This window comes from Moschus berezovskii, chromosome 10 (genome assembly GCF_049115385.1).
Source record: "Moschus berezovskii isolate FMDL1 chromosome 10, NW_MosBer_1.0, whole genome shotgun sequence".
Taxonomy (NCBI): Eukaryota; Metazoa; Chordata; class Mammalia; order Artiodactyla; family Moschidae; genus Moschus; species Moschus berezovskii.
In genome coordinates, this window is record NC_142469.1 from 71,970,771 (window position 1) to 71,993,411 (window position 22,641).

General features: G+C 38.4%; 1 protein-coding gene across 5 annotated transcripts in view; it reads right to left on the reverse strand.

The window, feature by feature from the left end:
* The window catches only part of CYB5R4 (cytochrome b5 reductase 4), a 111,180-nt gene that overhangs the window by 36,658 nt on the left and 51,881 nt on the right, over positions 1-22,641 (reverse strand). For 3 of the 5 annotated variants that reach the window (XM_088840732.1, XM_055432957.2, XM_055432959.2), the window contains 5 exons: positions 14,537-14,566; positions 11,650-11,710; positions 7,366-7,423; positions 5,464-5,557; positions 1,691-1,723 (listed from right to left, as the gene is read on the reverse strand). In XM_088840732.1, coding sequence (XP_088696858.1) covers positions 1,691-1,723; positions 5,464-5,557; positions 7,366-7,423; positions 11,650-11,710; positions 14,537-14,566 — 276 coding nt within the window. The remainder of the gene's footprint in view (positions 1-1,690; positions 1,724-5,463; positions 5,558-7,365; positions 7,424-11,649; positions 11,711-14,536; positions 14,567-22,641) is intronic. The other 2 variants (XM_055432958.2, XM_055432960.2) reach the window with 1 other exon arrangement.

Here is a 22,641-nt window from a genome sequence, read left to right on the forward strand (position 1 = left end):
AATTTCTGTGCTTGTGATGGGTCTGTTAAGATTTTCTATTTCTTCCTGGTTCAGTACTGGAAAGTTGTACTTTTCTAAGAATTTGTCAATTTCTTCCAGGTTGTCCATTTTATTGGCATATAGTTGCTGATAGTACTCTCTTATGATCCTTTGTATTTCTGTGTTGTCTGTTGTGATCTCTCCATTTTCATTTCTAATTTTGTTGATTTGATTCTTCTCCCTTCGTTTCTTGAGTATGGCTCAAGGTCTGTCAATTTTATTTATCTTCTCAAAGAACCAGCTTTTGGCTTTGTTGATATAATAGGCTTTAAAAGGTGATTATATTTTATGAATTCAATGTGTTTTTAAAGATTTAAAGTATATTTCTTTTTGCCTTTAGAAACAATATTAGTCTTCCTCACTGTAAACATAAAAATCAGCAGCAATTTAACAGTTTTAAAGACAGATGAATTCAATTCCATGAGCACTGATTTGAAGCTTAATAGACATAAAAAGTCCTTGACTTCAAAGAAAATAATTAATACAATTTATAGAACTTACTATGGTGTATATAGAAAAAGGAAGGTATAGAACCAGTGTAACATAATCTCACAGTGCTTTAAAACAAGAAACCACATATATACAAATATAGACTGGAATATTATTCAGCCTTAAAAAGGGGATCCTGATAGTTGCAACAATCTATGATAAACCTAGAGGGCATTATACTAAGTGAAATAAATAAAACAGAGAAGACAAATACTGCATGGTATCACTTATATGTGATAATTAAAAAAAAAAGTCACACTCATAGAAACAGTAGCAAAACAGTGCCAGGCGTCAGGGGTGAAAGGGAAATAGGAAGAGGTTGACAAAAGAGTATGAACTTTCAGCTATAAGGTGAATAAGGTCTGAAAATCTCATGCATATCATGGTGACTGCAGCTGATGACGGTGTTTTATATAACTGAAATTAAACACAAAGGTAAACATGTGAGATGATAGATGTGTTAATTTGATTGTGTGAATCTTCACAATGTATACCTTTATTGAATCAACATGTTGTATACTTTAAATCTTTAAATAGATCACAATTTTGTCAATGATATCTCAATAAAACTAAAGAAAAAAAAATTAACATTCTCTGATAAATCTATTGTTAAACAGCTGTGTAAAATCCATTGTGCGTTTATATGTAATGATATATATAATTTAATATGCTTTGGGTCTCTTGAATTGCAGGCAGATGCTTTACTATCTGAACTACCAGGGATGCCCTTGTTAACATTAAATATTTATATATACACACCTAAGAAAAACTTTTCTGGTCAACTATATTTCTACAAGCTACATATCAGGAGTAGGGCAGGAGGGAAGAATGGAGACAGGATTTTTTTTCCTAATGAGAGGAAATAAAAAGGGCAAAGATGAAATGAATAAAAGAAAAGGAACAATGGGTAGGAGGAACTGAAACCAGAGGGAAAAGGTATATTTAAAAATTAACATATATGTTTATATAGAAAACATCATATCCCTGTTCTGCAACATGAAAATATACATGTGAACAGTAAGACAAACTGCTATCCCTCATACATGCATATGTATATCTGTGTATATGTACATACATACATTACATTGGTAGCTGTGCTCCCATAGGTATGCATGTATGTGTGTGTGTATATGTACACACATACATAACATTGGTAGCTTACCAGAAAAATCTTCCTGAATCTCATGACTTAGGGCTGGAGAAAAAGAAAAAAAAATTCAGTTAAGATCCAACTTCAATTCCTACAGTCTACAAACACTGTAAAAGATCATTTAAATGGTTCTTTCATGCACTATTTCAAATCTCTCAAACATATCCTAAGAAACCATAAGAAAAACTGAATACAACCAAAATGTATATAATACTTTGAGAAAAATTATTTAAATATTTTCTTTTAGTTGTTCCACTTCTCTCCTTATTAATTAAAGGGTAAATATTCAATTGCCCACAGGTGGGTAACCCATACTGGTTTAATGATGGTCCCAACCTTACAAATCCTACAAACCAAGAAAGGAGCAGGGAGGGAAAGAGGTAGCACATGAAACACACAAGCTCCAGGGTATGCACATGTGCATATGAGGATAGGCCAGGTCTGAGTCTGGATAAATTTTTCTTTTCTTACTGTTCTCTAAGGTGGATAGTCATTTAGAAGAATTATACAAAAAAGATCTTCACGACCAAGATAATAATCACAATGGTGTGATCACTCACCTAGAGCCAGACATCCTGGAATGTGAAGTGAGCCTGAGGAAGCATCACTATGAACAAAGCTAGAGGAGGTGATGGAATTCCAGTTGAGCTATTTCAAATCCTAAAAGATGATGCTGTGAAAGTATTGCACTCAATATGTCAGCAAATTTGGAAAACTCAGCAGTGGCCACAGGACTAGAAAAGGTCAGTTTTCATTCCAATCCCAAAGAAAAGCAATGCCAAAGTGCTCAAACTACCGCACAATTGCACTCATCTCACATGCTAGTAAAGTCATGCTCAAAATTCTCCAAGCCAGGTTTTAGCAATATGTGAACTGTGAACTTCCAGATGTTCAAGCTGGTTTCAGAAAAGGCAGAGGAACCAGAGATCAAATTGCCAACATCCGCTGCATCATCAAAAAAGTACGAGTTCCAGAAAAACATCTATTTCTGCTTTATTGACTATGCCAAAGCCTTTGACTGTGTGGATCAAAATAAACTGTGGAAAATTCTGAAAGAGATGGGAATACCACACCATCTGACTTGTCTCTTGAGAAACCTATATGTAGGTCAGGAAGCAACAGTTAGAACTGGACATGGAACAACAGGCTGGTTCCAAATAGGAAAAGGAGTATGTCAAGGTTATATATTGTCACCCTGCTTATTTAACTTATATGCAGAATACATCATGAGAAACTCTGGGCTGGAAGAAGCTCAAGCTGGAATCCAGATTGCCGGGAGAAATATCAATAACCTCAGATATGCAGATGACACCACCCTTATGGCAGAAAGTGAAGAGGAATTAAAAAACCTCTTGATGAAAGTGAAAGAGGAGAGTGAAAAAGTTGGTTTAAAGCTCAACATTCAGAAAACTAGATCATGGCATCTGGTCCCATCACTTTATGGCAAATAGATGGGGAAACAGTGGGAAAAGCGGCTGACTTTATTTTTTGAGGCTCCAAAATCATTGCAGATGGTGATTGCAGCCATGAAATTTAAAGATGCTTACTCCTTGGAAGGAAAGTTATGACCAACCTAGACAGCATATTAAAAAGCAGAGATATTATTTTGTCAACAAAGGTCTGTGTACTAGTCAAGCCTACGGTTTTTCCAGTGGTCATGTATGGATGTGAGAGTTGGACTACAAAGAAAGGTGAGCACCAAAGAATTGATGCTTTTGAACTGTGGTGTTGGAGAAGACTCTTGAAAGTCCCTTGGACTGTAAGGAGATTCAAGCAGTGCATCCTAAAAGGGATCAGTCCTGGGTGTTCATTGGAAGGACTGATGTTGAAGCTGTTCCAATACTTTGGCCACCTGATGCGAAGAGCTGACTCATTTGAAAAGACCCTGATGCTGGGAAAGATTGAGGGCAGGAGAAGAATGGGACAACAGAGGAAGAGATGGTTGGATGGCATCACCAACTCAATGGACATGAGTTTGGGTAAACTCCAGGAGTTGATGATGGACATGGAAGGCCTGGCGTACTGAGGTTCATGGGGTCACAGAGAGTCGGACAGAACTGAGCGACTGAACTGAACTGTGTGTCACACACTTTGTAGATACTGTGGGTACCACAGTCAGTGAAAGGGAAAAATCCATGCCCTTCCAGAACTTACATCCCAGAAGGGGGAGAAGTAAGTATTTTTACAAACATCTGTTCTCAAGTTCTCTATGTTAATATGGTTCTTTGAAACTTACAATTTTGATTCTGATTTAATATTAGCAACCAGGAGTTTCACATTTTTGACTGTGGAGTTTTTGTTTTTTCATACATGTGCTAGCTACAGTTAGCTACGGTGTGAAAAACTAGCCATAGAATATTTGAAACATAATAAATGCTGACACAGAAGTCTTCATTAAAAAAAAATCATGACAGAGCTAATGAATAATATATACTTTTTTAGACATCTGAGTTTTTTGTTAAAACTCTCCCTAAGAGGCAACATATATTAAGATCTTATAAAGGTAAAAAATAAGATAGGATGTATTTCCAGAAGAAAGGTTTAAGATTTGAAGCTGATTAATCTAATGAATGGGGGAAAATAAGAAACAAAAAACATTTATCAACTTCAATCAAATTTAGTAATAAATGTCCTTCATTAAGAAAGCCATGAGCAGAATCCCAAGTCAGCTGAGGTCTGGAGATTTTCAGTTTGTTTTAGAAAAGTAAACAGAAAATTTTTTACATCAGAATGAATGCTTAAGATAGTTTTCTTCTTTTTGATCTGGTTTTTTTCATTTTTACTTTCTAACTGGAATAATATTACCTTCTTTAAAGGAGAAAAGGATGAAATCCTAGAGTCATTACGGGTGAGAAATGGATTAGGAATCTGCTATTAATACCTTTGATTCCAGATTTCAGTCCTGAGTTCTTTCTCCTGAGATATCTGCAACCTCTCAACACAGACAGAAGTGAATTATATGGTTGGTCTCTGGCTGTGAAGGGACAGGCACCGGAGGGTATAGTAAAACCTTGTGGCACAGGCTACTGTGACGTAGCCTCTGACTTCCCATGACAGAGCTGGCAAGAGATAGGCCAATGGAACAGCGTCTGGTGATGTCCACTCAGCAGAAGCACATGACAGGCAGACCTCTGGAGATGTCTTTGCAGGTATTAAGTAATACGATCTTACAAAGCTGGACCAAGTATTTCATATGACTGATTTCGATCACATCTAATCTGTTTAAACTTGGGAAAAGTGAGGTCATACTGCCGTTTGCTAGCCCTTTCACTAGTATAAAGAAATAATGGAAAAAAAAAACTGATCAAAAATGATAAACTAGGCTTCCTTGGTGGCTCAGTGATGAAGACCTGCCAATGTAGGAGACACAGGTTCGATTCTAGGCCGGGAAGGTCCCACAGGCCGTGGAGCAGCTGGGCCCGTGCGCCACAACTATTGAGCCTGTGCTCTAGAGCCCGGCAGCTATGATGACGGAGCCCATGTGCCACAACTACTAAAGCCTGCATGCCCTGGAATCCATGCTCCACAATAAGAGAAGACACCACAAGAAGAAGCCTATGCACTGCAACTAGAGAGGAGACCCCACTCGCCGCAGCTAGAGAGAAGTCCGCATAGGAACAAAGACCCAGCACAGCTAAAAATAAATAAGTGAATGAATAAATCTTTAAAATGACAAACCAAAATGACAGTAGCAGATAAAATATTACAGTTATCAAGATTCTACAACCAGTTACGACTATAAGTAAACAAAAGTTGTTTCCATGAATATAGAATAAGTTACTTACCAACATGTACAAGGTATGAATAATCCTTGATAACTGTCTCAGCTCTAAAGGAATCATCCCGATGATCAACTATTACTGAATCTAAATTGATATCCTTAAACAGAAATTGAAAAGAGAAAGTAAAATTTTTTCTAAACTCTATACATTTAAGCTGATCAGTGGAAGTTCACATGGTAATTATTTACATAGCCCACAAACTATAACCACATTACTCCTGTTTTTCACTCTCATATAACCTCATTCTCCTTCAAAGCATATATCATAATTTTAACTACATATTTGTCTATGCTTAATGTCTACCTTACCCATTCATCTCTAAACACTAAGCATAAGGGACTATCTTAACACAACTTCTTAAGCTCAGCTTATCAAAAAAAAAAAAATTCACTAACAACTTTTCAGATGTCTCTAGTTTCTACGTAGCTTTCATGCAAGTTATTTTTGTGCCTGTCATTTACACAAGGAACACATCTTTCAACATATTAAGCTCCCCCTTCCCCTCAGTCATCCACCCTCTGTGCCTCACTGGTATTACCAATGGGAAGAGACGGATCCCAGGCTCCCCAAGCCCTGCCCTCTTGGTTCTAGACTGCTTGGTGAGGAAGGAGTAGGAGGTGGGACATGCAGTGCCTCTGGACATCCTGGCTCTTTTAGGCAGAGGCTGGCCATTCCGGCAGGGCCATCAAATCCTACTTTAGGAGGGGGAGGAACTCACTCACTCAGATGCAGTTCTGCTATGACAGAAGTAGCATGAATTCTTAGGAATCCCTGGCTGCCAGAATTTGTCTCTAAATCTCTATGGTTCCTCAAGTGTGGAGACCCTGCAGGCTGCTGGAGGATGTGCCTGGAGATGGTGCAAGCTGCCTGCTTCTTCATCTGATTTCCCAGGTTGGACTGTAAGCATGGTGAGTCTCAAGTCTCTGTGAATCTGGCCCACCTACAGATTTCTGAATTCTATAGCAGTGTTCAGAATGAAGCAGTGTTCAATAAATACTTAATGAATGAGTTAATTCCCTAATTTTAGTTTCCAGAGGACATCTAAAGCTGGTTAGTAGCTTAAGCGTACTAAGACATAGCAATACTCTCTCCTGTTTCTTGAATTCCAATACATGTGCAGGAAATCAGTTCACATGGTGAAGTTAAATGGGGACTCTCACTGCTGTTCAGTTCAGTTCATTTGTTCAGTCGTGTACGACTCTTTCTGGCCCCATGGACTGCAGCATGCCAGGCTTCCCTGTCCCATCATCAACTCCCGGAACTTGCTCAAACTCATGTCCATCGAGTCGGTGATGCCATCCAACCATCTCTTCCTCTGTTGTCCCCTTCTCCTCCTGCCTTCAACCTTTCCCAGGATCAGGGTCTGTTCCAATGAGTCATCTCTTCGCATCAGGTGGCCAAAATATTGGAGTTTCGGCTTCAACATCAGTCCTTCCAATGAATATTCAAGACTGATTTCCTTTAGAATTGACTGGTTTGATCTCCTTGCAGTCCAAGGGTAACTCACTGCTGTTATCCATGCATAAAAAAAAACAAAGTCACAGAAGAGCATATAAAATAATGGGTTGGCTGAAAGGTTTCTTCGGGTTTTTGTACGATGTTACGGAAAAATCATATCGAACTTCTTGGCCAACTCACTACTTCCTGTTTTTTTTCCTGAGATGCTATGGTGTATTTGTTAAGAGCATATGGTAAGGAGCCAGCCTGTCTGGGATCAAAATGTTAGATCTGCCATTTACTGTGTGGACTCTGCTAAATTACCTAATCTCTGTTTCCTCACCTGTAAAATAGGGATAATGAAAGGATCTATCTCATAGAATTGCTATAAGTTAATCCAAGATGAGTGCTCAGAAATGTGCCAGCATGTAGCTTATTATTTTTTTCTGATGTTAAAAACAAGTTTACCTTCTGTTTGGTATATATGACGATGGTGACTAAAGAGTCTGTTTGGAACCAGTCATAACTGTAAAATATTCAAAAAAGAATGAATAATTATATACATTAACATAAATTAACCATTAAATATATAATTTTAAAATATATACAATCAAAAAAACATATAATATGACATAACAGATACATGATTTAAAACATTTATTTTAAAACTTACAGTAAGAAATACATCTTTTGAGGGAAACTTTTTCACTAAATAATCAGTAGTTTGAGATGAAATAACTCGCAATTATTTCTCAATTTAAAATGCCTATACTTCCATGTTTATACCCCAACCATTAATGCCAAAGCAGCTGAAGTTAACCAAGACCTACAAGACCTTCTAGAATTAACACCAAAAAAAGATGTCCTTTTCATCATAGGGGACTGGAATGCAAAAGTAGGAAGTCGAGAGATACCTGGAGTAACAGGTAAGTTTGGCCTTGAAGTACAAAATGGAGCAGGGCAAAGGCTAATAGAGTTTTGTCAAGAGAACACAATGGTCATAGCAAATACCCTCTTCCAATGACACAAGAGATGACTCCACATAAAGACATCACCAGATGGTCAATACCGAAATCAGGTTGATTATGTTCTTTGCAGCCAAAGATAGAGAAGCTCTATACAGTCAGCAGAAATAAGACCTGGAGCTGACTGTGGCTCAGATCATGAGCTCTTCACTGCGAAATTCAGGCTTAAATTGAAGAAAGTAGGGAAAAACACTAGGCCATTCAGATATGACCTAAATCAAAACCCTTATGATTTTACAGTGGAAGTGACAAACAGATTCAATGGATCAGATCTGGTATACAGAGTGCCTGAAAAACTATGGACAGAGGTTTGTAACACTGTACAGCAGGTGTTGATCAAAACCACCCCAAAGAAAAAGAAATGCAAGAAAGGAAACTGGTTGTCTAAGGAGGCTTTACAAAGAGTTGATGAAAGAAAGAGAAGCCAAAGGCAAAGGAAAAAGGAAAGATATACCCACCTGAATGCAGAGCTCCAGAGAATAGTAAGGAGAGAAAAGAAAACCTTTTTAAGTGAACAATGCAAAGAAAAGAGGTAAACAACAAAATGGAAAAGAACAGAAATCTCTTCACGAAAACTGGAGATATCAAGGGAACATTTCATTCAAGAATGGGCATGATGAAACGACAGAAATGGCAAGGACCTAAGAGAAACAGAAGAGATTAAGAAGAGGTGGTAATAAAACACAGAACTATACAAAAAATATTGCAGTGACCCAAATAATGACAATGGTGTGGTCACTCACCTAGAGACAGTGTGAAGTCAAGGGGGCCTTGGGAAGCATTACACCAACAAAGCTAGTGGAGGTGATGTAATTCGAGCTGAGCTATTTCAAATCCTAAAAGATGATGCTGTTAAAGTCAGCTCAATATATCAGCAAATTTGGAATACTCAGCAGTGGCCACAAGGACTGGAAAAGGTCAGTTTTCATTCCAATACCAAAGAAAGGCAATGCCAAAGAATGTTCAAACAACCATAAAAGTGCACTCATTTCACAAGCTGGCAAGGTAATGCTCAAGATCCTTCAAGCTAGGCTTCAGCAGTATGTGAACCAAGAACTTCCCGATGTACAAGCTGAATTTAGAAAAGGCAGAAGAATCAAAGATCAAAATTGCCAACATCCATTAGAGAAAGCAAGGGAATTCCAGAAAAGCATCTACTTCTCGTCATTGACTATGTTAAAGCCTTTGACTATGTGGATCACAACAAACTGTGGAAAATTCTTAAAGAGATGGGAATACTAGACTAACTTACCTGTCTACTGAGAAATTTGTATGCAGATCAAGAAGTCAAGAAGCAATAGTTAGAACTGGACAGGGCAAATAGACTGGTTCAAAAATTGGGAAAGCAGTATGTCAAGTCTGTATACTGTCACCCTGCTTATTTAACTTATATGCAGAATACCATGCAAAATGCCAGGTTGGATGAATCACAAACTGGAATCAAGATTGCTGGCAGTAATATCAATAACCTCAGACATGCAGATGATACTACTCTAATGGCAGAAATCGAAGAGGAATAAAAGAGCCTCTTGATGAGGGTGAAAAAGGAGAGTGAAAAAAGCTGGCTTAAAATTCAACATAAACAAAATGAAGATTGTGGCTTCTGGTCCCAACACTTCATGGCAAATAGAAGGGGAAAAAATGGAAGATTTTATTTTTTTGGTCTCCAAAATCACTACAGATGGTGACTGCAACCATGAAATTAAAAGACATTTGTTCCTTGGAAGGAAGGCTATCATAAATCTAGACAGCGTATTACAAAGCAGAGACATCGCTTTGCTGACAAAGGTCTGTATAGTCAAAGCTATGGTTTTTCCATTCAGTTCAGTTCAGTTCAGTCGCTCAGTCGTGTCCAACTCTTTGCGACCCCATGAATCACAGCACACCAGGCCTCCCTGTCCATCACCAACTTCCGGAGTTCACTCAAACTCAGTCATGTACAAATGTCAGAGCTGGACAATAAAAATGGCTGAATGCCACAGAACTGATGCTTTTGAACTGTGGTGCTGGAGAAGACTCTTGAGAGTCCGTTGGACTGCAAGGAGATCAAACAAGTCAATCCTAAAGGAAATCAACTCTGAGTATTCAATAGAAGGACTGATGCTGAAGCTCCAATACTTTGGCCACCTGATGGGAAGAGTCGATCCTTGGAAAAGACCATGATGCTGGGAAAGACTGAGGGCATGAGAAGAAGGGCGACAGAGGATAAGATGGATGAATGGCATCATCGACTCAATGACCATGAGTTTGAGCAAACTCCAGGAGATGGTGAAGAACAGGGAAGCCTGGCTTGCTGTACTCCAAGGGGCTGCAAGGAGTCAGACACAACTTAGTAACTGAACAACAACAATACTTCATGCATACCAGCAAACACATGGACATATATTACAGGTATACCAACTTAGATAAAAAAAAACCACCTCCTTGACAAGGCACTTTTTATAAAGGTTACACATCTAAAATGCCTTGTATCAGAGCAATAACACAAGATATTTTCTGAAGGAAAATGACAAAATCTACATGCTTATTACCTTTACTCTTCCCTGTCACAAATATATTACCCACAAAATTAACTCACCAAGGATGTTTAACAGTCAATAGCAAAAATTTAAGGAAAAGCTACATCATCTGTTTTGTAAAACTTCTGATCAAATTGATTCAGTTTTTGTTCTTATTACCTGTATACAGGCCCCCAGCGTGAATCTTACAAGAGATACCCTGAGGCCCTTAACTTAAAATTGTATATGAAATAACTTAACAGACATAACAAGTATAGCAGGATGCTACTGTTACAGACTCACCTTGTGGGGAAAGGTGGTAAGAGAAAAACAACAAATAGCACACATAACCCTACGGCATGTGAAATATCAGTAACAAAATTATACATGGATTGCTTAATTTACTAAGACAGTGCAATACATTTCCAAGAATTTTCATTAAAAAACTGATAAACTAGACATACAAAATAATGCTGTTGCTGTTTAGTTGCTAAGTTGTGTCTGACTCTTTTGCAATCCCATGGACTATAGCCTGCCAGGCTTCTCCTCTGTCCATGGGATTTCCCATGCAAGAATACTGGAGTGAGTTGCCATTTCCTTCTCGAGAGGATCTTCCCGACATAGGGGTTAACCTGCATCTCCTGCATTAGCAGAAGGATTCTTGACCACTGACCATTAGGGAAGCATATTATAGTTGAATAAATTATGGATACTTGATCAATTTCCCTCATATGATGGAATACAGACCAGAAAATGCCTTTGCAGAATATTTCATGACATACAAAATTGATCACAGAATATACTGTAATACTGATACTGTCAGAATAATAAGGAAATAGGTACTACATGAATCAAAGTGGATGGAATAAACCAAATATTAAGAGTATATATCTAGGGTTGATGGGACCGACTTTTATCACTTTCCTCTGTATTTCCCCAGGTTTTCAAGTTTGCTACCATGAATATATACATGATAATCAGAAAAAAATAGTTTTAAATAGTTCTTTTTTTAAGTTGTGGTGTTTAAAATGGGTTAATGCTAAATATTCATATTTAGGGAACAGCTCATTTTTCAATGCCTGATAAATGAGGCAGTGTAGTTCTTGTGTCAAAAAAGCATGATTAATATAATAAGCAATAAATCAAACTTAGAGTCATTTTCTTTTTAATGTGCATATTTTGGTATAGAACTGATTAAGCTTTAAAGAAAGTAAAATTAGAAAGCATACCTTGGAGAACTAGGACCTTCTTTGGCAAGTGTATCTGTCACTTGGCTCTGAGGAAGCATGCCTTCACAAAGAAAAACAAACAAAATAGCTATAGTTCATCTATGTAGCATTTTTCTTTTTTTAATCCCATCTCTCCAGTAAACTTCTTATTGAAATATTATAGAAGGAGACAAGTCATAAATATACTACTCAATGAATTTTCATCTGTAAAACATACCCTTGTAACCATCACCCTCCCTATGCCCTTCCATTCACCACCTCTCCCCCAAGATAACGACTATTCTGATTTTTAACATCATGATTAGTTCTTGCCTGCATTTGGCCTTCATGAAAAAGCAGAATCATAAAACATGCTTTCTTTTGGTCTGGGTTTTTGGGACAGTTCCATAGATGTTACAGTTAATGTCAAATTAGCACAATTAATAGTAAGCAATGAGTCAGGTCTGGAGCTTTCTGAGATGTTATCCATGCTGCTGAATGCATTAGTAGTTTGTTCTGTTTTACTACTGAGTATTATTATACTCTCTGAATATACCACATACTAGAATCTATTCATTCTACTGTTGATGGATATTTGGGCAGTTTTTGGTTATTATGTATAGTGCTGTTATGAATATTCTTGGTACATGTACACACTCATTCTTAAAGAACATCCATCTACATATCTGGTAGGTATACAGGACATGAGTATGTTTAGCTTTAGAAAATACTGCTAAACAGTTTTCCAAAAAGGTCATACCAACTTACAATTTTTACCATAAGGGTATGGATGCCTGGTTGCTCCACTACCTTGCTGACACGTGGTATTCTGTCTTTTTCATTTTAGACTTTCCTGTGGGTGTGTCTCAACATCACATTTTAAATGGCCACCAAGGCTCTGGTTTTTGAATTGTTCTTGAAAACTCTGAGAACAGGGAAGAGCTTCAGAGATTCTGTAAACATTAACTATTTTTCTTCTACAATAGGAGTGTACTCTTTGTGCAGGAAAAAAAAAAATTTAGGCTTTGGCTAGTCTTAGAATTCTCAATTAGAAGTCACGGTAATTATATAAAGTCAGTGTTAGGAGACACCAGGAGACACGGTAGTTTAGAGGGTTTCAAGATTCTTCTTAAGCAGAGAATCTTCTGTTAAAACACGAGCGAATTGATGGACTTATGTCAATTCTAAGAGACTGGGTCTCTAGAGGAATGCTGGCTTCAGTGTTTTAAATGACGTTTAAATGATGACACAGAAGGCAGGCAGATGATGTCTGTAAATATGCAGACTTAACCATATACACTTGTATGAGCCAAACATTTGAGGCATACATATTCATATAAAAGAGGTAACTGTGCTGGCCAGACCACTGGACAATGTAATATCATATTTTTAAGGCCTCTGTTAACTGAGATGTTAAATGCCATGCATCCAAAGGAAAGCAATATGGTGGGAAAGAAAATACCCAATCAGTAATTAGCCTTTAAGGAAAGGCGGTTTGCCTAGTATCATGGAAGAGTAAAGTATCAGCTGAAACCCAAGAACAGTAATTCCTTTAATGAGGTGACCCTGTCAGACAAACAACTTCAGGTGGCACATCACAAACTGCATACATTAGTCTATAAGAAGACTATTTCCTCTACTTGAAAAAGAAGAAGTAATTCATCTGGCAATCTAGCTTGTTAGCTGAATTTCTACAACTTTCTTGTCCAAAATAGGAAGGAAAAAAATGCATTTTAAAACATATATTAGTATTACAGTTCAGTCAGAGTAGCCCCAGGAAGTTTTGAAAGTCTCACACCAAAATTTTTGAGGAGGTTAGGGGTAGTGTCAGTCATGATTCCAAATCATAGTGAATGGCTGAGGAGAGCTGCCAAGCCCAGACAAGAGGGGATTAATAGGGTACTCAGTATCTGCACAGACACTGGAGGACAGCCCTGTGCTGTGGAAGAGGTGCCCTCAGCCTGGCATCGGAGGGGGGAACTACGAGTCAATGCAAGTATAGTTAAGTCCCCTACAGAAGAACCTTCAAGTCTTGAACTTTCAAAGATGCAAATGTGCATTCATGTGTCCAATCATGTAAGTCAGTTCATGCGTATAGTGTACAGTGTCACATGCCTGCATCCTCTACAGTGGTTCTGCTTCCGTGTACTTTACTGTACAGTTCTGTATAGACTGCATGTGTGCTAAGTTGCTTCAGTTGTGTCCGACTCTCTGCGACCCCATGGACTATAGCTTTCCAGCCTCCTCTGTCCATGAGATTCTCCAGGCAAGAATACTGGAGTGAGTTGCCATGCCCTCCTCCAAGGGATCTTCCCCACCAAGGGATTGAACCTGTATCTCTTATGCCTTCTGCATTGGCAGCTGGGTTCTTTACCACTAGTGCCACCTGGGAAGCTGGGTACAGAGTACACTAGGACAGTATCTTTATTTCAAGCCCAGGATACTTGGAAGCAAGTGCAAAAGCAGCAGTGATGCAGCTGGTATTGCTGTACTTTTCAAAGTACTATAAGACTAAAAATGTTATTTTTTGTTTTTTTTATGTATTATTTGTGTGAAAAGTATTATAAACTTGTTATAGTACACTACTATATAGCCTATTGTGTTAGTTGGCTATCTAGGCTAACTTTGTTGGACTTATGAAGACACTCTTGGAACAGAACTCATTCGTATATAAGGGACTTACTGTATTCAAGCTGAGGACAGATGAACATAAGTTCAGAGATGCTACAGAAAGAGTCATGGCTTCAATAAGGGATCTACAGAGTCCTGTCAAATCCTCTAAGCTTAGGCAAGTAAGCACATCTTTTGCATAAAAATATCTAAATATCCCAAATAATTCTGTAAGGCAATTTTGTATACAATCATATGAATATGATTCAGTTTTTTACTATAAATGTATATGACTTACCATTTAAGACTTTCTTTTCCTCATGATAGTCTGTACAGCAGTTTAGGAAAATAAAAAAGTTAGGTAAGAAAAGTGTAACATCAGAGAAGATCAGTTTATACTATTGACATAAGGATAATAGCCCTCTTCTAAAAGGGCTTTCTTCAAGAAAATCCCTGAGGAGAGAAATAAGGCTGATAAACAGATTGCCTATCTTTTAAGTAAGTCATTTCAACTCTGAAGACTGCCAAGTCATTTCTGCAGATGTTTGTCTCAGAATTCCCTTCCTTTTCTGGATTCTTTTCCCCTAATATATCGGTGAATTTCTTTAGAAAGCTCAAAAAGACCCGAGTTTTCTCCAGGTTGTCATTATCTAAATTAGTCAAAACTATCCAAAATTTATTAGATTACACTTTATATCAGAAACATACATATTAACCCAAAGAAAGACACCTTACTACCTTTCTCTCTTAACTAGGTGAGCACTTAAAATGATTATTCAAATTTAAATGGCCAAGTGCAGAAATATGTTAAGATTTTCACTTGTATATCAGTACAATCAATCATTAGGGTTACAAGCCAGAAAAAGTTTAACGAATGTTTTCTTTCAGGATGGCAACCAGCTCACAAATCTGTATTATACCTTGACCACCACAAGTTTTATAACCATATGTCAAAATAAAACCCTCATCAAGTTGCCAGAGTTCTGTTAAAAAAAAAAAAAAAAGAATGCCAAGCTAACACAAAATATTCAAGAAGTAAACAGAATTGATAGACACTACTTGGTAACACGACATCACCTTGTTTTGTAGAAAAATAAACCAAAATATGTACATCAAAGCTTTCAAAATTTTTTATATTCTAATTTTCAATCAACCAGAGATCTCATAAAATTACTACCACTTGTCACTCATGTCATAAAATAACTATGACTAAGGAGGTCAGATAACCATTCTTTTATTTTCCCCATTTTACTGAAATAAGTTCAGAGCTGAAAGGGATCTTAACAACACACACCAAATTATCATCCATTCTCCTCACTGAAGGTTGAAAATAGAGGTCAGGACTTGAATGAAACCCATGGCTCTTCAGCAGTAAAGCTGAGGTTAAACTTTATATTCCCTGAACACCATTTTTCTTAATATGCCATTGAGGGAGTTAATACTTTCTCAAAAGACACAAGACCTAAAGACCATTTAAATTATGTCTCAAAATAAGTTTTGTTTCTCAACCTCTAGATACAAATCTAGTCATTAGTTTGCAAGGGATCACTGATGGTCTGGCTTGGCAACTGACCTCCATCCAATTTCACCTGTCTTTGCTACTGTACTGTGATCACTGGTTTTATTTTAGAACAAATAGCAAACTCACCAAAACAAAAGTAAACTAAGTATTTTCAGTGCACAACATATCTGGCAGTTCAATGAATCTCATTGATCATGTAAAATAATTTGCTGTTAGATAAACTAACAGGCTCACAGATTTTAAACACTTCTTCCAAGTAATTTATTTCTAGGGGGAAAAAAAATCATCTCCTATGATTATTTCCCATCTGATGTGAATTGATTTGAACCTGTCAGATCGTGCTAAATCAACCGCTTTTTTATGACCTTCTGTTTCTTTAATATAAGAAGTACCAGCAAGAAGAGAACACCTACTTAAATGATCTAAAAAACCTTTACAGCTCTGCAAGTCTTACCTTTGCAATTCTTTTGGAGAACTGAGTCACAGTAACAAGAGAGACTATTCTTTACTATGAAGCATATTCACATCTGATTCATTTTAGGCACGAGATACTTTCCTCTTTAACAAAAAACTTAACATTCTGTCTTGTTAACTAATTCTACTATTTGGTTGGCTCCATGGCCAAGAAAATTTGCATCTTCTTATAACATTGGTTAGAGTGCATTACTCTGATAAGAGCCTCTGCTTTCTGGAAAGTGAAAGTCACTCAGTCACGTCCAACTCTTTGAGAACCCATGGACTGTAGCCCGCCAGGCTCCTCTGACCATGGAATTCTCCAGGCAACAATACTGGAGTGGGTTTCTATTTCCTCTTCCAGGGGCTCTTCCCAATCCAAAGAGCAAACCGACATCTCTTGCGGCTCTGGGATTGGCAGGCAGATTCTTTACCACTGAGTCACCTGGGAAGCCTCTAGTATCTGTTCAGTTTAGTTCAGTCATTCAGTCGTGTCCGACTCTCCGCGACCCCATGAACCACAGTACGCCAGGCCACCCTGTCCATCACCAACTCCCGGAGTTCATTCAAACTCATGTCCACAGAGTTGGTGATGCCATCCAGCCATCTCATTCTCTGTCGTCCCCTTCTCCTACTGCCCCCAACCTTTCCCAGCATCAGAGTCTTTTCCAGTGAGTCAACTCGTCGCATAAGGTGGCCAAAGTATTGCAGTTTCAGCTTTAGCATCAGTCCTTCCAAGTGTCTGTAGACAGTGCCAAATGTCTGGCAGGGAGAAAAATCAATCCAAGAACCACTGGTGTATAACAAAGGAAAATAAATTATTCAAAAGAGGATAACTTTCATGAGGTGATCTCTACCTTACAAAAAGAAGTACCCAGGATTTCTTTCAAGGGTGAACTTTTCCAATTAAATAACTATTATTAGTTAAGGAAGGTATATATACCTACAAGCTTCAGTATCTGAACTTTTAAACTGAGGTTGTTAGAACAGAATCCCTCTCCCACCTCAAAAATATTCTCCTGATCTTTGGCTCTAAGTGCTTTATAGTCAGTTGCTGCTTGAGAAAACAGGCATGAAAATTCAAAACATAAAGCATTAATATTAGAAATCATGATAAACCTATTAGAAATTAATAAGAAATACCCAAGTGGTGCTAGTGGTTAAGAATCTGCCTGCCAATACAGGAGATACAAGAGATCTAGGTTCGATCCCTAGGCTGGGAAGATTCCCTGGAGAAGGAAATGACAACCCACTCCAGTATTCTTGCTTGAACAATTTCAAGGACAGAGGAGCCTGGCAGGATACAGTTTATGGGGTCACAAAGAGTCAAACAGGACTGAGCAAGCACAAGTGTGTGCATGCACACACACATATGCACATTTCTGACATGAGCTATGCCATTAGAAAATATGACTATTTTACAGAATGACCGTCATTACAAATAAATGCTGGATAGGATGTGGAGAAAAGGGAACCTTCTACACTGTTGGTGGGAATATAAATTGGTACAGTCACTAGTATGGAAAACAGTACAGGGGGTCCTCAAAAATCTAAACACAGTATTACCATATGATGGTGCTATGGTACCATATGATGGAGAATACTCTTGAGAGTCCCTTGGACAGCAAGGAGATCAAACCAGTCAATCTAAAGGAAATCAACCCTGAATATTCAATGGAAGGACTGATGCTGAAGCTGAAGCTCCAAAACTTTGACCACCTGATGCGAAGAGCTGACTCATTAAAAAAGACCCTGATGCTGTGGCAAAGACTGAAGGAGGAGGAGAAGGTGGTGACACAGAATGAGATGGTTAGATGGCATCATTGACTCAATGGACAGAAGCCTGAGCAAACTCCAGGAGAGAGTGAAGGACAGGGAAGCCTAGCATGCTGCAGTCCATGCTGGGGTCGCAAAGAGTGGGACATGGCTGAGCGAATGAACAGTAACCAGCAATCCCATTCCTGGGCGTATATCCAGACAAAACACTAATTAAAATAGATACAGGCACACCTAGCAACAAGAGTCACATTAGCCAAGACACAGAAACAATCTAAATGTTCATCAACAGATGAATGGACAAAAAAGATGTGGTACATATACACAATGGAACACTATTCAGCCGGGAAAAAGAGCAAAACAATGCCACTTGTAGCAACACGGATGCACTTATACTAAGTGAAGTAAGCCAGAAAGAGAAAGACAAATACTACATGATATCACTTATATGTGGAGTCTGAAATTTGACACAAATGAACCTATCTACAAAACAGAAACAGGCTCACAGAGGTAAAGAACAGACTTATGCTTGCCAAGAGGAAGGGGAAGTAGGGAAGGGATGGAGTGGAAGTTTGAGGTTAGCAGATATAAGCTATTACATATAGGATGGATAAACAACAAGGTCCTACTGTATGGCACAGAGAACCATATTCAATATCCTATGAAAAACCATAACAGAAAAGAATTTCAAAAACAGATTGTGTGTGTGTGTGTGTATATACCTATAGCTATATATATAAGTGATTCACTTTTCTGTGCAGCAGAAATGAACACACTGTAAATCAACTATATTGCAATTAAAGAATACATATTCTTTAACTGAATATACATTTACATATATATACATATATATAAAAAATGTGACTATTTAAAAAAATGATTTCAGCTGGGGTTTTGTCATTTTTTTTTCAATAAATCATTATTGAAAATCAGGAAATAAAGGGAATTCCCTGGTTGTCCAGTGGTTAGGACTCAGTGCTTTCACCATCTGGGCTTGGTGCAATCCCTGGTCTGGGAAGTAAGACTCCCATAAACCAAACAGTGAGCCACAGGCGCCCCCCCGCAAAATTAAAATTTTAAAAGTACATTTAGATCTGGAACAGTGCGGTCCAGAAGAAATATAATACGAGTCACAAGTATAATTTAAAATTTTCTAAAAACTACATTCAGTTCAGTTCAGTTGCTCAGTCGTGTCTAACTCTTTGCAACCCCATAAACTGCAGCACTCCAGGCCTCCCTGTCCATCACCAACTCCCGGAGTTTACTCAAACTAATGTCCATTGAGTCAGTGATGCCATCCAACCATCTCATCCACTGTCATCCCCTTCTCCTCCCACCTTCAATCTTTCCCAGCATCAGGGTCTTTTCCAATGAGTCAGTTCTTCCCATCAGGTGGCCAAAGTACTGGAGCTTCAGCTTGAACATCAGTCCGTCCAATGAACACCCAGGACTGATCTCCTTTAGGATGGACTGGCTGGATCTCCTTGCAGTCCAAGGGACTCTCAAGAGTCTTTTCCAACACCACAGTTCAAAAGCATCAATTCTTCGGCAATCAGCTTTCTTTATAGTCCAACTCTCACATCCATACCACATAACCACATTAATAAAAGTACAAAAAGAACAGGTCAAATCAACTTTAATAATATATTTTTACTTAATACAACATATTCAGAATATCATCATTTCCATATGACAAGGTAATCAATGTAAAGTTATGAGATATTTTATAATTTTTCATCCTAATTCTTAAAATGTAGCACTTAACACTTCCGGCACATTTCAATATGGAGAGAATTCCCATGCTCACTAGCCAGCCACATGTGGCCAGTGGCTATAATAGAGATAACAAAGGATTAGAAAAAAGGACAAAAAGCAAGAACACTTCTCATCTTTGTCAGAGAATGAAGTGTTCCACATAAATAAATCAGCAGTGACTGAAGCTCACCTTTTCAGGCAAAGTTTCTCCTTTTATTCATTATCTTTCTAAAGCATGAAACAAACTACAATCCTTTTTAAACAAAGGATTATAAAAAGCACACTGATTTTTGGCTTGATAAGGGCTCACTAGTATTACCTGTTTTATATTCTGACAGTTAGCTCTTCATGTTCTTTTCAGACATCACTCCCCCATTAGAAGCCAGGTGATAAATGGAAAACTGTCCTCTCAAATCTGCTCAGCTGTTGGGATGCCTATGAAATGCTACTTCTGGATCATCCCTGCACTGGGGTCTCGCAGTCACCCCACCTAAAACATGGTGTCAGGGATCTCATATGGGAAGAAGTCCATGTACAAAATTTCTCTTCAGTATATCCATCGTCCCTCCCAACCCCTTGTAAATCCTCATATTAGCATGTCTCCATCTACTGCCTACTGCCTCTGTTCCCATTTCATCTCTGTTTCCATTTCATCTAGAAGTTCTAATTGTAGATTAGAGCATGTGAATACATGCTTGAGTTTGCCACAGAGAGTCACCATTTACTGCCTGCCCTCTCTTGTACTAGTGTAACTACTAATAGAAGCCCCATTCTTTCTCAAATCCATCCCAGTTTGGACAATGAGACTGCTACCCCATCTAATAGTTCTATCCTTAAGTCTCAGGCCAGCAGACTGCAATGATCAACCCTGCCTATAGATAAAAGGCATATGAAATACTCTTAAAAAATATTTCACTTTAATTAATAAATAATTCTTTAAAATAAAGAATATTGTTTATTTCTGACATATTAAACCCTTCTCTTCAGTTACTCTGTCCCTTTTACATGATCGACTCCTCTTGCTAACCTGTAATTCAAACTGTTACTTGTTAGCTCTTAACATCTCTACTGTTTAAAAAAAAAAAAAAAAAAACCTGATCCATTTACTTGCAATCAACACGTTCCTGCAGAATTCTTGTCTTTGCTCCCTAATACCTTGCAAGTTGCCTTATATTACTACCTGTTACCGGTCACACTCCAGCAAAACAGTTATAATCCCCAAAGGCTTTATAGTGAAACAGATTCACAACCACGCTCTCACATGCCCTGTCAATAACGATGATAATACTTGATTTCTCCCAGAAACAGAGCCATGGTAAGACACATCAGTACATGCTGATAATTCAGTTCAGTTCAGTTCAGTTCAGTCACTCAGTCGTGTCCGACTCTCCGCGACCCCATGAACCACAGCACGCCAGGCCTCCCTGTCCATCACCAACTCCCGGAGTACACTCAAACTCATGTCCACAGAGTCGGTGATGCCATCCAGCCATCTCATTCTCCGTCGTCCCCTTCTCCTCCCGCCCCCAACCTTTCCCAGCATCAGAGTCTTTTCCAGTGAGTCAACTCGTCGCATGAGGTGGCCAAAGTATTGCAGTTTTAGCTTTAGCATCAGTCCCTCCAATGAACAACCAGGATTGATCTCCTTTAGAATGGACTGGTTGGATCTCCTTGCAGTATAAGGGACTCTCAAGAGTCTTCTCCAACACCACAGTTCAAAAGCATCGATTCTTCGGCGATCAGCTTTCTTCACAGTCCAACTCTCACATCCATACATGACCATGGGAAAAACCATTGCCTTGACTAGACGGACCTTGGTTGGCAAAGTAATGTCTCTGCTTTTTAATATACTATCAAGGTTGGTCATAATAATTACAAGGATACAAAAAGGGAACAGAAAACATAAGCAGCCTTAGCATCACAGGAAAAGAGGGGCAAAGGCAGCCGCTAATAGCAGCACCCACTTCCACTGTCCCTACTGTTGATTCTAATGCATCGAGTGGTTAGCAAACATTAATCTTCACAATGACTCTGGGATGTTTCATTCTTAAACCCCATTATACTGCTGAAGAAAAAACAAAACAAAACTCAGGTCTGTTAACTGATGCTTTAGATCACAAAAGCATATGAGTGTAATCTGAGGCAGAGATGAGAGTGAAGCCGTGTCTGTCTGTATGAAATCTGTGCTCTTTCTACAGATCATGCAGCCTGAGGAATCAAACTCAGGGCTACAGACAGTTTGAAAAAGGGAACTTTTAATTTATGAATGCACAGTATTTCAGAGTCCATGTTTTATTCTGGGTAATAAATAAGTTTGCTGAACCAGATGGTGAGAAGGAGAAGGAATACTCATGATGGTTTAGTTCTTCACCATTAAGATTCAGTCAAATCCTCATTTTCCTCAACCCTGCTGATTTTAGTTTCATAAATTTGCTTTCGTTAGTCTTTTTTAAAAAAATTAACTAATTTATTTTAATTGGAGGCTAATTATTTTACAATATGGTAGTGGTTTTTGCCATACATTGACATGAATCAGCATGGGTGTCCATGTGTTCCCCATCTTGAACCCGCCATCCAACTAATTTTATTTCAACCTTGTTACTAAATAAATTTAGGTTGTCATATTTTCTCTCAGAACTTCCAAGGTAATGTTCTATTGGCTTCTGTGTTCTACTGATGTTCCAAAAAATTAGCTGTTCAGTTCAGTTCAGTCGCTCAGTCGTGTCCGACTCTCCGCGACCCCATGAATCACAGCACGCCAGGCCTCCCTGTCCATCACCAACTCCCGGAGTACACTCAAACTCATGTCCACAGAGTCGGTGATGCCATCCAGCTATCTCATTCTCCGTCGTCCCCTTCTCCTCCCGCCCCCAACCTTTCCCAGCATCAGACTCTTT